This window comes from Pseudorasbora parva, chromosome 3 (assembly GCF_024679245.1).
Source record: "Pseudorasbora parva isolate DD20220531a chromosome 3, ASM2467924v1, whole genome shotgun sequence".
Classification (NCBI taxonomy): Eukaryota; Metazoa; Chordata; class Actinopteri; order Cypriniformes; family Gobionidae; genus Pseudorasbora; species Pseudorasbora parva.
In genome coordinates this window covers 51,795,644-51,810,996 of record NC_090174.1, presented here as the reverse complement: position 1 = coordinate 51,810,996, position 15,353 = coordinate 51,795,644, and the positions used below count along the sequence as shown (strand labels likewise).

The 15,353-nt window shown below is 35.7% G+C and overlaps 1 protein-coding gene and 1 pseudogene across 3 annotated transcripts in view; one reads left to right on the top strand and one right to left on the bottom strand.

Annotated features, from left to right (window-relative positions):
* The window catches only part of taok3a (TAO kinase 3a), an 85,986-nt gene that overhangs the window by 20,814 nt on the left and 49,819 nt on the right, over window positions 1-15,353 (bottom strand). For all 3 annotated transcript variants that reach the window (XM_067439413.1, XM_067439414.1, XM_067439415.1), the window contains 9 exons: window positions 12,314-12,524; window positions 11,008-11,079; window positions 10,499-10,600; window positions 10,270-10,315; window positions 9,598-9,694; window positions 8,589-8,702; window positions 6,437-6,528; window positions 5,804-5,897; window positions 3,594-3,675 (listed from right to left, as the gene is read on the bottom strand). In XM_067439413.1, the coding sequence (XP_067295514.1) occupies window positions 3,594-3,675; window positions 5,804-5,897; window positions 6,437-6,528; window positions 8,589-8,702; window positions 9,598-9,694; window positions 10,270-10,315; window positions 10,499-10,600; window positions 11,008-11,079; window positions 12,314-12,448 (834 nt within the window). In that variant the 5' untranslated portion in view covers window positions 12,449-12,524. The remainder of the gene's footprint in view (window positions 1-3,593; window positions 3,676-5,803; window positions 5,898-6,436; window positions 6,529-8,588; window positions 8,703-9,597; window positions 9,695-10,269; window positions 10,316-10,498; window positions 10,601-11,007; window positions 11,080-12,313; window positions 12,525-15,353) is intronic.
* LOC137072187 (5S ribosomal RNA) lies at window positions 7,031-7,147 on the top strand (annotated as a pseudogene).

Sequence of the window (15,353 nt, the reverse complement as noted above, 5' to 3'; positions counted from 1 at the left end):
TGCTTTGAAATATAAACTTTTAGTATAGGACTGGTCACACAAAACAAAGTTATCGGGCATTAGACGACATGTCACCTGCTCTAGCACATGAAACCTTCTTATAGACCTTTTTGAAGAGGACCCTAGCTTTGTTTTATTGACGGTAATGAAAGTTACTCTTTAATTGACAATATGCCATTTGCTCGAAAGGATTTACTGTTCTTTTATACTACGATTCAAGATTATGGTCAGTAAGTTTTAAGTAAAAAAAAAAAAAAGATTTTAAAGGGTTAGTTCACCCAAAAATGAAAATTCTATCAATCGTTACTTACCCTCATGTCGTTCGACACCCGTAAGACCTTCAGCCATCGGATTTCAACAAAAATCTCTTCATTGTTCCGAAAATGAAGATATTTTTGTTGAAATCCGATGGCTCAGAAAGGCCTTTATTGACACCAATGTCATTTCCTCTCTCAAGACCCATAAAAGGCACTAAAGACGTCGTTAAAAAGCGACGAGAACAGTTTTTGTGTACAAAAAAAACCTAAACAACAACTTGTATAGTGATGGGCCGAATTCAAAACAAAGTTTCGAATGTTATGAGTCAGTGTATCGATGCATGATTCTGATTGCCAATGTCACGTGATTTCAGCAGTTTGGTGGTTTGACACGCGATCAGAATCATGAATACATGCAGTGATTCATTACGGTTCAAAACTTTGTTTTGAAATAAGCCCATCACTATACAAGCCGTTATTTACATTTTTTGCGCACAAAAACTATTGTCATTGCTTCATAAAATGATTGTAGAGCCACTGTAGTGAGATGGGCTTTATAATGACGTCTTTAGTGCCTTTATGGGTCTTGAGAGAGGAAATGACATTGGTGTCTATGAAGGCCTTTCTGAGCCATCGGATTTCAAAAAAAATATCTTCATTCGTGTTCCGAAGATGAATGGAGGTGGAACGACATGAGGGTATTTAGTTTGTTTGTGTTTTCAACTGATAATATGATTTATAATTTTTTTTGAGCACCAAATCAGCAAATAATGTTACACTGAACAGCAATAATGGCTGCGGAAAATTCCGCTTTGTAACCACAAAAAAAAAAAAAAATATATAAATGTTATTTTTAATTGCAATGATATTTTACATTATAACTGTATTTTTGATCCAATAAATGCTAACTGTCAGAAGCATAAAAGATTTATTTTAAAAACACAAAAAATTATTACCAACCCCACACCCTTGAACATTTATTAACAATCAATAAAACCGTTTGTCATACAAAATGCTCTACAGCATAAACCGATCTCATAGGCCTAATCAAAGCGGACTGGTTCCCCTTTGCTTGGTTTTAGTTGATAAATGTTACCACTCTCAACCCACATCTATGGAGAGTGGTTTGGAAAGGAATTACAAATTTAGTTGAAAATACATTTAGTTTAAGCAGGTCACGTCTGTGTTGCGAGCTGGTAAAGCACTGCAGAGCAACCGGCTCAACCATTAAGCCGGGCAAAGACAGTTACAGCTAACAGCTCGGCTTCCCAATGATAACATAGATAAGCATTCGCCACTCTAAACGGACATCTGTGACTGACCAGCATGGGAGGAAACTAATCTACAGGATAATCCCCTTTAAATGGAGGAAATTACATAATCTGAAGTATTCCAGCTCTAACTGTCAGATCGTGACTGATATCCCCAGTTCGTTCTCGATCGACAAGACCTCTGTAGGTCAAGAATTGAGGTGGATTTAGACCCTATGTGAGATTAAGACAGCAGTTGGGAAGCCGCAAATGGTGGGAATAGAATAAATGAATGCTAGACTTAGATTAATAACCTCTTTTCGGCCTTAAGGAGCTTGGAAGGCCAGTCTTGAGGTATTAGCGAGGAATGGGAGACCAAAACTGGGTCGAAATTTTTGTTTTTACAGTAACAACCTATGCCACAGAAGAGACTCCGGTATCCCATGCCACCCAAGCCACACCTTATAAGGTGCATGACACTAAGCTGTCAGTTCTAAATAGGATTACCTGTGTCCACCAACAAGATCAACCATAACCTGTAACGTACACCAACACAAACAGACCCATACAAAGCACAAACAAATGAATCACTTCGGCAGCACTATCTCTTAATGATCCAGTATCCAGTGCTACCCCACAGAGCCAATAATTACCCATATCCCAACTGTAGTGCTATATACTACCACACATTTATTTTGGTGATGATATAAATCCATAAGCCTCCCACCACAGCACAATATCACGAACATTAGTCACCGCGCAGCAATATGTCCACCTACAGCCCCAGTGATTCGGTTGAGAGAAAGTCATGGTTATATTAGTTGAGTTAGACACGCACAATCAAAAAATCCTCCTGCTTTTATTAACCCTCCAAGGATGTAGCTGGCACAGGAAGTGAGCAAATGAAAAAACAGCAGAATGACATGTTCTGTGGGCTGAGTGCTTGGTTGTGCATATGAAAACGTGTATGTGTGTGAGTCAGCAGGGATGGATGAGTAAGGAACCCACTGTCAGGAGAGCAGGAAGTACCGACAGATATGGCGAAGAGGAAGTGCACTCACCAACTGCAAAGGAGCCGCTTTATCTCTGTGAAAGATATTGACGTTTTTACGAACGACACACGATGCGGTTTATGAATGTGCGGGTGTACGTTACTAGGGTAGTAACTTGAAGAGTTTCCTCCAAATGTCCTACAAACATCTCATAACTTTAGATGATAGAAATGCTGAGAATGCAACGTGCACTACTGCTCAAAAGTTTGAGGTCTGTGTTTACATTTTCAAAAGAAGTTTCTTATGCTCACTGGGGCTGCAAATATCAGATAAAAATAAACTAAAACTGTAATATTGTTAGATATTAGAACAATTTAAAATAACTGCATTCTATTTAAATATATTTTAAAATATAAATCATTCCTGGTTTGGTGTAAGTGTCACATGATCCTTCAGAAATCATTCTAATGTGCTGATTTGGTGCTAAAAAAATATTATCAATATTTTTTTGTTGAGGAAACTGTGATTTTTTTCAAAAGAACATCACTTATTTGAAACTTCTTGCAACGTAAATGCAATGTATAACTAACGTATAATTTTTAATAAAATTTAAACGTTTTAATAAAAGTATAAATTTCTTTAAAAAATATAATCTCATTGACCCCAAACTTTTGAATGGAAATGCACTTGCACTCTGCTAAAAACGAAATCTCTGGTTTGCCATTTTATATCTCAGACAGTCTTTTTCTGTCTAATTCAACAGTTCATTGCTATAATCATGTAATGTAGACCACACCATATGCCGTTTGTCAAAGGTCTCACTACATGAGATTAAACTACATAAGAAGTTTATATTTCTGAGCCAAATTCTAACAGTCGTTGTGCGAGTATCACATGACTATTTCGCCATCCTCCAGCTATCGTGTTTACAGAGTGTTTGAAAATGTGACTCAAAGTGGGAGTGAATTAACAGTAGTGTGTGGGCACTCAGAAGTCGTGGTTGAACTTGGATGAGCAATGCTTACGTGTGACTTCATATGTGACATGATAACTTGCCCTGCATGTGTCAACATTGTGTGTATGCGATTACTCACCCTCAGGAGCTCTGCTGAGGAGGGTCTGTCCTGAGGAATTTTTAGTAGGCAGTAGTCAACGAAACTCCGGAATGCATCCGACCTTCACAAAATACATGAAACAGTTACAGTATTATGCACTTTTGTAGGGTATGGAACATACAAATAAATCAAAACATTTTTTAAGTAATATTTACAGTTGACATGAACCTTCCGAACCTATTTGACTTCAGATTCGGTAATTGTATATATATATATATATATATATATATATATATATATATATATATATATATATATATATATATATATATATATATATATGTATATATATATATATATATATATATATATATATATATATATATATATATATATATATATATATATATAATAGTAACATTTGTATTTATATATTATAAATATAAATACAATAATATAATAATAATATCATATAATTATATATATAAATAAAAATGTTACTATTCATATATTCTAACATTCAAAAGTTTGGGTCAGTAAAACACTAAAGAACACTTTTATTTAGCAAGGATTAACTAAATTGATCAAAGTAACAATAAAAGATATTTATAATGTTACAAATTATTTCTATATCAAATAAATGCAGTTCCTTTGAACTTTCTATTAATCAAAGGGAAAAAATGTATTACAGTTTTGCACAAAAATATTAAACAGCATAACATCATCATTTATAATAATTATGCCGCACCAATTTGGCATATTAGAAGGATTTCGGATGTGAAAAAAATATATAAAAAAAAATAAAAATAAAAATTATATATATATATATACATATACAAACACACATATACACACACACACACACACACACACACACACACACACACACACACACACACACACACACACACACACACACACACACACACACACACACGGTCAAAAGTTTTTGGATGGTAAGATTTTCTAAATGTTTTTAAAATAAGGCTCTTCTGCTCACCAAGGCTGCATTTATTTGATGCAGTAAAATAACTTTGCTATTTGAATATATTTTAAAATGTAATTTATGTGATGCTAAGCTGTATTTTCTTTATCATTACTCGAGTCTTCAGTGTCACATGATCCTTCAGACATCATTCTAATATGCTGATTTGCTGCTCAAGAAACATTTATTATTATTATTAGAAAGAATTTAAATAAATTAATACATTTATTCATTATAATGTTGCCAAAGCTTTACATTTCAGATAAATGCTGTTCTTTTGAACTGTCTATTCATCAAATAATCCTAAAAAAAAAAAGGTTTCAACATTGATAATAATAATAAATGTTTCTTGAGCAGCAAATCAGCATATTAGAATGATTGCTGAAGGTTCATGTGGCACTAATGATGCTGAAAAAATTCAGCTTTGCCAACACAGAAATAAATATAACTTTAGCACAAATATTTTGGATCAAATAAATGAAGCCTAGGTGAGCATAAGAGACTTCTTTTAAAATCTTACCATCTAAAATCCTTTGACTGGTAGTGTATCCTAAAACTGTAATACTATTGTATACTACTGTAAGACATGGTAGTGTATAAAAAAATCTTTTTTTTAAAACTGTAATACTATTAAATTGTAGTGATATTGCATAATAATTGCAGCCTTGGTGAGCATAAGACACTGTCCTGACCCCAAACTTTTAAATGGTAGTGTACACTGCATATGCATTCAGAAACGAACAGAAGCTAACTCTGCCATTCATATTCACTTTATAGCATACATCTTCCTCTGATTCCATTTCTGAAAGAATTATTTCTTGTTTTGATAAGTGTATTGCAAAAAATATCGCAAAGTCATACGTAAATGCCAACCGATCTTCTTCACATAAGAAAACACTATGAAAAACAAGGAGGTCGCCAAAGTAAATTTGTGACTCCCTCAACAATGTTTTGACCCATTCAGACAGCCTTTCAATTTCTAGATCTATCATCTAAAAGCAACGCTACCTGAAAGACCAGCAGGCTTTCGGCTTTGCTGCAGGTCAGAAAGGTGAAGGGCAATAATGAAATAATGCACAAGATCAGTAATTGAGAAGATATGGCAGCTGGGGTCAGGGTTATTGCATAACACATTTAAAAGTGTGAGAGGAGTGCGTGGTTAAGAGAGTATGCTTGACGAGTAGGAGTGTATATATACACATACTGTATATATCTATAAGAGTGAGTCAACTTGAGTTTGCCGACTGTGTAGAAGGACACTCACCACTCATTGGACTGTAAGGTGGGAGAGTCGTTTTGGGCGATGTGGTATAAGGCACTCATAGCGTTCATGTTGAAGAGAGGAGGCTTGCGTTCAGCTAGAAAACAGCGTGAAAGAAATAAAAAAAAGCTGAAATTCTCAAACTGAAACATTGTGCGACATCATTGCATAAATTGTGAATGAATATGCCAACCAGAAGCAGAGTTTTGGTATATGGTATGTCAATATTTAGGTTTATCTTCTATAACATGCAGTATTGGCTTCAATTTGCATACTTTTCCAGAACAGTGCATATTTAAATTAATTAAAATGACAGTAAAAAGAGATCACATGGATCATTATTAAAATAAATCAAATTATGGGAGAATTACACATCTATCTATTATAAAAGAATATATTGGTAAATATTTGCCATTTTTATCTGCTATATTTAATTTATGTTTAAGAAATCAAGAAAAAATAAATCAAATGACATTTAAAGAAAACAGTCATATTGAATTATGGATAAATGTAAAAGGTTATCAGCAATAGTTTGTAAGTAAAAACAGCTTCTAAACATCTGTTTACTATAACGCATCAGAACATTAGAAAGTGGAACACAGATGAAATATAAAGTTTAAAAACATAGTCACTTACCAAGCTCTATGCAAGTGATCCCCAGAGACCAGACATCCACCTTCCCCTCATACTGACCCTCATCCATGGCTAAAATCACTTCTGGAGCCATCCTGTGGTAGAAACACACACTATTTTTTTATTAACCCTGCTGCATCAGGACGTGTCATCTACTCGTAGGCACAATTTTTTTTTACCTATATAAAACAATATGTAGTTTTTTTTCACCTATATAAAACAAAGGCATAGTTTGATGACTCAGAGATTGAGCTTGGAATCTTGGGAGCTGTAGTCTTCACCGGTGGGAAAGAACTGGAATGGGACTCGGACAGAAATCATGTTCATGGATGAGATTATTAACGTTAATGTAGTATGACGTGTTGTGGGAGCTGAACAAGGTCGCTGGAGCGATTGCTAATGAGAGACGGCTGGAGAGCAGAAGAACTTTTATTATGCCACATTCGTCGTTTCCACTTCTTCCGTTCAATAAGTGTATGTGTGGAGTGATATTTGGGGTAAAACAGCACTGTTTAATCACATTACATACATTTGACTGTGTTGAAAATGATGTTATAATGTTACTCTTTGTTATAATGTTGTTATAATGTTACTCTTGCCAGCAGCCATATCACCCTGTAGCCCAAGACTGGTTTCCCACTGAAGCTAAGCAGGGCTGAGCCTGGTCAGTACCTGGATGGGAGACCAAATGGGAAAACCAGGTAGCTGCTGGTAGAGGTGTTAGTGAGGCCAGCAGGGGGCGCTCACCCTGTGGTCTGTGTGGGTCCTAACACCCCAGTATAGTGATGGGGACATGATACTGTCAAAGAGCACCGTCCTTCGGATGAGACGTTAAACCGCGGTCCACTCTCTGTGGTCGTTAAAAATCCCAGGATGTCCGTCGATAAAAGAGTAGGGGTGTAACCCCCCGGCATCCTGGCAAAATTTGCCCACTGGCCCCTGTCCATCATGGCCTCCGAATAATCCCCATATAATGATTGGCTTAATCACTCGGTCTCCTCTCCACCAATCAGCTGGTGTGTGGTGAGCGTTCTGGCGCAATATGGCTGCCGTCGCATCATCCAGGTGGATGCTGCACATTGGTGGTGGCTGAGGAGATTCCCCCCTTCTATATGTAAAGCGCTTTGGGTGTCTAGAAAAGCGCTATATAAATGTAATGAATTATTATTATTATTATTATTATTACTCTGTGCGTCCGCTCCGCAGCTGCTATGAGAAACTTTTTGCACACTGCAGTAAGCTAGATCGATATTAGAATATCATATTAATAAATGCAGGATGGCTTGTGTTTCTACATGACATTTATTTTAAAACATTTTAAGATGGAGAAAATGCTACATTAGTTTCGTCTGTCTATAAATGTATCCAAACAGTTCTTCCCTTGTCTAATAAAACATATAATACACAAAAGTGTCTTTGGTGTTTCCATGGTTTCTACAAAATAAAAACTGATATTGAGGGTAACGCAGGTATGACGTCACTGATAGGTCTGGATTTAAACATTCTTTGAAACATCTGGGATAATGTACATACACAAGTCAACTAAATATATAACACTGTTCTAGTGGTTTTTGGATATCTTACATGTTGTGACTTTAAAGGAACACTCCACCGTGTTTAGAAATAGGGCTTATTCAACTTCTTTCCTATATTTAGATATTTAGATGTGTGTGCAAATGCATTTTTGTCTCAGTGCATGCATTGTTATAGCTTGGCTAGCTTAGCTTAGCTTAACATAATGAATTGAATCCTCAACAGCCAGAGGACATGAGGATAAGAGATGTGATATCTCTGCACCCAAGTAGCAGTGCTTTTCATGTGCTTCTCCATAATATAGTCCCAAGTCAAGGAAGTCGCCTAGTCTTAATATGGTCTTAAATACACCGCTATTTGTATTCGTTGTGAATATGCAGGCCACAAGAAGTAATTAGGTGGGGGGTTTTTTGGGATCACTTTTACTCAGGACATGCTAGCTGGCAACATAGGATTCCATTCATTATGCTAAGCTAAGCTAGCGGCGACCCTGCCAAACTAAAACAATGCATGCACTAAGACAAAAATGCATTTGCCCACATATGTACGAAAGAGGTTGAATAAGCCCTATTTCTAAAAACAGTGGAGTGCTCCTTTAAATGTAAATATGTATGGTACTGACCAATATGGGGTTCCCACAAAGGAGTTGGCAGGAGAGGCAATGGAAGCGGAGCCAAAATCAGCCAGCTTCACCTGACCGGGCTCTGTCAGCAGGATATTACCAGCCTTCACATCTCTAAACAAAATCACAGACAGAGAGAGGGTTGCAGACAGACAGTACAGGCCTACATTAGTATCACATTACCACATTATGCAATAGTGTCTCAGGTAAATAACAAACAAAAAAACAACACAAAAGAAAAGAAAGAAAGACCTTGCAGAGAGAAAACTAATATAGCACTGCATTACCAGAAGCTAACAAAACATAATTGGTACATATGTGATAATATATATGTGTAACAAAACATATGTGCTAATGCAGTAAATCACGAAGAATAGTATGCCACATGTGCGGATGTGTAACGGTTTAGTATTGTTTATAATGTTTAGTACCCTGAAACCAATATAAAAATAAGGTTTGATATAATCAGTTTCCAATAACATCATTCAAGTCTACAAATGCTGAAAAATAATGTATTTTTTTATTTGAAAAAGAAAGCAAAAGTATAAATAGCAACATAGATAAGAACTTGCATGTTGTAAAGAGGATAAAGTGTACTCAATAAATATATATATATGCGGATATATGCGGATGTGGCATAGATTAGCACTTGACATAATTATAATGATTTTGTACTTTGAAACCTGAAACCAAAGAGCGCACACACTTAATTATAAAAATTAGAAAAAAACAATTTAGTAAAATCTTTGAGGTAATTCATTTCCAAGAATATCATTTTAATCAGACCAACTCTAAATTAAACTCTAAATTAAAAACATGACAAAACAAAAAGCAACTAAGGTCACTGAAAACAAAATTACAGGGGTAAAAACAAAAGTTAAAAATACCAGTGCTTTATGGTGAGCATATAAACCGCATAAAAACTGAAGCTGTAAAGATTTATCTGTATTTTACATATATTGAGGATGCTGATAATGTGCAAACGGGTATCAGTCAGGTGGCTACTCACCTGTGTATCATGTTATGGGAATGTAGGTAAGCCAGTCCTAGCAAGGCACCATGGGTAATGGCAGCAATTTCAACCTCTTGGAGGGGTTTCTTGTGAACTAGGTGTGGGGGGAAATAAATAAGCATGCTTGATCACATCTCAACATGTGCTTAACAACATTTGTTGTTGTTATTATAAGCGTGGCACTCAAAAAAGAAAAAGAAAAAGAGTGTCAAAAAGACAGCCAACTGACACAACACCTTTTAGATACCTGATCCTCAGGGCAGGACATGATTTTAAAACTGCCTTGAATTAATCAGATGCAGCCTAAATTACTCATAAAATGACATAATGGCAAGTTAAACTGGAAACTCTAAATTCTTTTTTTACACACACATATGGAGTGATAATTGAAACCAACAGTATATCATTAAAGCTGTGCATGTTGCTATGACAACTTCTGAAGGAAACAAAAACATGAATGCAATGGCAGTTTGGTAGTGACACTGGAAATAAAACACAATGGGCTATATAATGTGTCTGGGATGTGGTTAATAAAGGCCTTCAGCACTGACTAAAAACACACGACAGCTCAAACAATTACTGTTCCTTGGTGTGAATGCAGACTGTGGGTGTGTGCTGTACTTGCATACGTGAACGAGTGTGCAGTGTGCGTTTTAAGTGTGAACTTACCCTCTAACAAGTCTGAAGCAGAGCCGAGACAATACTCCATCACAAGCTGAATGAAAAAGGCAGACGAGATTATTGGGAAAAGCACGAATGGTTAACCTTATTGCTAGGGAATTCTGGAAATGAATTTAAAGTAAATCAAGCTTAACGTAGTTCTTGTAAATGGCAATGTGTTTGTGAACCAAGAAAAAACACTTAACAGTCGTTTATCAGTCTTAATAGCAGTACTAACCCATGCTGTGTTGTCCTTCAAGTAGCAGCCTTTGTATTCAATGGTGTTTGGGTGTCGAAGCTGTTCCAAAAACTTCACCTCTTTAATGATGTCCTGCCACTTCTGAACAGGGGAACCCAAAGAGAGAGAGAGAAAAAAACTTCTGAATTCTTACAATATTCAACACCGATAACTAAAGAGCAGAATGGTTTATATAATGCTGATATATGTGAATAAAAGCTAGATGTACACTCTGAAATTCCATCCATCTGAAGTTCACTAAAATATAATATTTTATATTATTTAAATTATATATATTTTTTGAATATTTTAATTCCACAAATTTACATTGAAACCAAAGCTACTGAATAAATAAATGTTTTGATTTTCTCTCATCTATCAGGTCAATGACATTAGGAGAAGGTTTGCTTCACATCTTAGAACTGCTTTATATGGAGAGTAAAACACAAACATGTTCAAATATCGAGTCAAACTATCAGAGTTAGATGACTGTGGAGTTCGTCTCTCACCTCAGTGGTCTGCTTGCCATTGTAGGACATCTTCTTAATGGCCACCACCTCATGAGAATAGGAGTTTCGGGCCTGTGGGTAACCAAAACAATGTTTTTTACTGTTACTACTTCTTAAACCAGATATGTAAATAGATGTTTTCAAAGTAGCCCTAATCAAAATAATGCTGAAAATGTTAAGGCAATACTGGCCTGATATGGTCACAAACATATTGTGCATCTTAAATAAATAAATAAATAATAATAATTTAATAAATAAAAACTTTTCTATTTTTCATAAATATAATTTAATTACTGTAATGGGAAAGCTGAATTTTCAGCATCATTACTCCAGTCTGCAATGTCACATGGTCCTTTAGAAATCATATGCTTTTTCAGTGCTCAAAACATATATCAATGTATATCAATGTTGAACACAGTTGTACTGGTGCTTATTTTTGTGGAAACTATTTTTTCCCTCAAAATTCCTTGTTAAATTAAAGTATTAATTTATTTCTAAAAAAAAATTTTTTTTTAATTCACTGAGACTAAACTTTTGAATGTGTGTGTTAGGTCAGGAATGCCATTGTTTGTCTATTGTAATCATCAACACAAGTCTGTATGACATCAGTAATCTTAGTCTTTTTGCATCATGGGGCCAGCTGGCCCTCGCATTTAAACAGAGTTAACATCTGTCTTAAGAGCAGCGTCTCCTAGTTATTCTTTCCCCTCGAGACCAGCCCTACATCTGGATGGGCAGTTCGCATGTGAGTGAGTGCGTGTGTGCACGTGAGTGTATTTGAGAAAAAGAGAGAGAAAGGGGATTTGCACGGCGGATTCCAGTCTTGCCACAGATTTGGAATCAAAGGCTTTATGCTATTAGTTCCCAGATTAACAAATACACAAGAACTTGTCATGAGGCTGCAGTTCTTGTATTTGACAAAACTGCTGCACTGTTGTGCCGCTTCGAAAATGAAATGATGGGCTCCAAGTTTAACTACAGTTAAGAACTGACTGAAGGGAAGAAAAAGACCAAAGAAAGGCTCATCAAGCTTAGGCATTAAAAGCTATTCTGGTCTCTTACGTCTCAACTATGTGCCTTTCGTCTTTTACAGAACTTGGAAAAAGAGAAGAATTACTAGAATGAATAAAACAGTTAATAAAAATAAGTTTCAAAAGTATATACTGTACTGTAAGGGGAGAGAGATCATTAGAGATACAGTTATATGGAAATGCATATCTCATCATCATTACAGTTTCGGTCTTTCTAATAACAGATGCAGCTGTAAAAAAAGAGAAAGACATTTCCTCAACATTTCTATACTCACAAAATACACTGCTCCAAAACTCCCATGGCCGATCTCGTGTAGGTCGCAGAAGACTTCTTCCGGGTCATCTTTGAAAAAGAGGCTGGCCAAATCCGGGTCTTTCAGTCCTCCCTTCCGTGTGGACGACGGCATCATGAGTTAGACAGAACCTCTGATGGCCACGTGCTTCTGCTCGCCTTCATTCAGCAGGCCCGGCATTTACCTGCTTTGCCTGCAGACAGAATGGAGCAGATTAAAGACAATTGAGGGTCATTAGCAGAAAACAAAAAAATGACTTGATGATTAGTTAAACCAAAGCTAAAATCACTTATTCACCCTTACGTCATTTAAACCTGTATGACTATTTCTTACTTGAATGAGAACTTTTGTATAGATTTTTAAACAATGACCATATTAATAATAATTTCATGTGTTGTGGACTAGTTTTGAAATTGTCCCTAAAGTCCAAGTCCATATCAAGTCTTTGGGTCCAAGTCCAAGTCAAGTAAATGTCAAGTCTCCATTCCTTGGGTCCAGGTCCATGTCAAGTTTCAAGTCTGTACTGTTTATAGCAATATTTCTTTTAGTTAGTTTTTTGTAATTAAAAGTGTTTTGAAGTTCAAAATGTCTACTTCAGAAATGTCTAATAAAGCACACAAAGTATTATTTAAATCCCTATTACTATTCACTATTATTACATGTAGAATGCAGGGATGCAGGCATCACGAGAAAAAAGCATGCTGTATGTTTTGACCTTTTTGAGTTGCCGTAGTTTGCTTTATTAAACAGTCATGACTCATGAGTAATGGAGTCTTGCAGACAGTGCCAGTAAACAATACAAACAACAACAATCCTGTCTGTGTGTCGTTTGTGATTAAGCGATATAATAGCAGACCTCGACAAACCAATCTGTGCAATTGAGTAGGACTGGGTCATAAAATGCAGCTCCCCTTTGAATTAATTGATTGCTTTTTAAATTAAATGACAAACTAAGATTACCACAAGGTATAGTAGGACTTGGCTAATATTGTTACTGTTTGTTGTTCAGTTATATAACAGCACTTTTCCATTGGGGGATGAATATGCGTCACGCATGCATAAAATAACACTGGCTTAGTGTGTTTGCTGCAGCACATATTGAGAGGGAATGAATAAATAGTAAAATTGAGTAAAGAGAGAACATGTTTTTCATGAGTCTCAGTCTTCAAGTCCAAGTCAAGCCTAAAGGTTTTTTTTTTTTTGCAACTTTAGTGCGACTCAAGTCCAAGGTAACTTGAGTTTTCAGTTAAAAATGGCTTGCTTAAAGCCAAATGCAAAAAAACATTTAAATGATGAACACATAAATATTACAATTTAAGATAAAAAAAACTAATAATAAAAAAAAAAAAAACAGTTTAGAACAAGTGTACAACAATTCTATACTTTTATGCTAAATATTAAAACATACTTTCCCATCCCCAAAGCCTATATTGCTCGCTGTTCCCGACATGTTTGAGCATGCACACATTTTTGCGATGGTAAACTGGTGTGACACAAATGTGTTTGTATTGGGGGCAGCTTGGTTAGGCATCATAGGAAGATAGCTCAACGTCTGGAAGCATTGCTCTTAATACTAGCATCTACACACACACACATGTAACACTGCCTACTGAGCCATCAGACATCTGACACACAAGCGGCCATTGACCCAGGAACAAAAGGTGCTGAAAGTATGGTGTATCCGATACAGAGACTGAAAACATGGGCTAATATCCAGCTGTACATTCATTATGAATATGATCAACATTACTGACCAGCGTCAATAAAACACAACCCCCATCAACAAGAACTCCTCCTCTGGAGCCACCTGAGGTCAGTCAAAAGGCCTATCAACAGAGTTCTTTTCTTTATTGTGCATCAAAACTTAAAAAACAAAACAAAACAATGAATGAATGAAAAAGGAAAAAACAAGATGAAAAGATTCCTGATGAAAGATTATGAAACATTTTTATTTCTTTAGGAATAAGGTGAATTGATTCATAGCGCACAAGAATTTATACAAATAGGGACATTTTTGATTTCATGTGAACTTTAAATTGCAAAGCTTTCCATTTTTAGTGCCCTCTTTTCCTCAGCCTTTCTCAGACTCGGGAGGGGAGTGCACTATATATTGAACTTTTATGTTTTGTGTTCGATTAAGAGGTCAAAACCTTTTTACAAGCTCTGATCTTTAACCAGGGTTTTTAAACTTTATGATGCCAAGGATCCCCAAATATGATGAGCCTTTATGAGGGACCCCCTTCCTTAAATCCATCAATTTGTATGTAAGATATATTTTTTAAATAATATAAGAAATGTATTTTATGTTAGATAAATAGTGTGACATTATAAATACAACATATTGTTTCCCAACTTGAACTGGCTATACTTAATGTTGGATGTACAAACCTGAAGAAGAACATTTTCAATTAAAAATCATTTGTATAAGCAACTCGCAATAAATGTATGCAAGTGGTGTAAATTTATAATATATTTACAATAAATGTATACGTACTGCGTTAAGAATACTGCCTTACAACCCCAGTGAGCAAGATAAAGGTGGCTTCTTTGTATCTTTTCATATCTTTCTCACTACAAATGTATACAATAGAAAGCATATGGCAAGAATGGAGAGAAATGTTTAGAAATTAAACAGTTAGAGTAGACTTCATCCATTTTTGGTGTCATTTTATTCTCTGAAATTTTCTGGGGACCCCTTAGAACCTTCTGAGTTTGAAAACCCCCGTCTTAAACCACAATGCTATACAAGTGCCATTCCTAAAAGTGAAACAGGTCATTGTAGGCAGCACTGAACCCAGTGTCATTCTAAACTACAACAGCAGAAAAGCCTCTAACACAATTACACAGTACACTTCATGACTGAGGTACTTTCATTCCTCTGACCAAGTGAGTGGAATCTTACTTCTTCAAGCCTTGGGCTATCTTATTTATGAATAAATGCTTCAAATCAATTAAACTGCAGGTAGCAAAAGGCAGTAGAAGCCACAACTGGACATGCACCTAAAGCAGATTCTGATTGTGA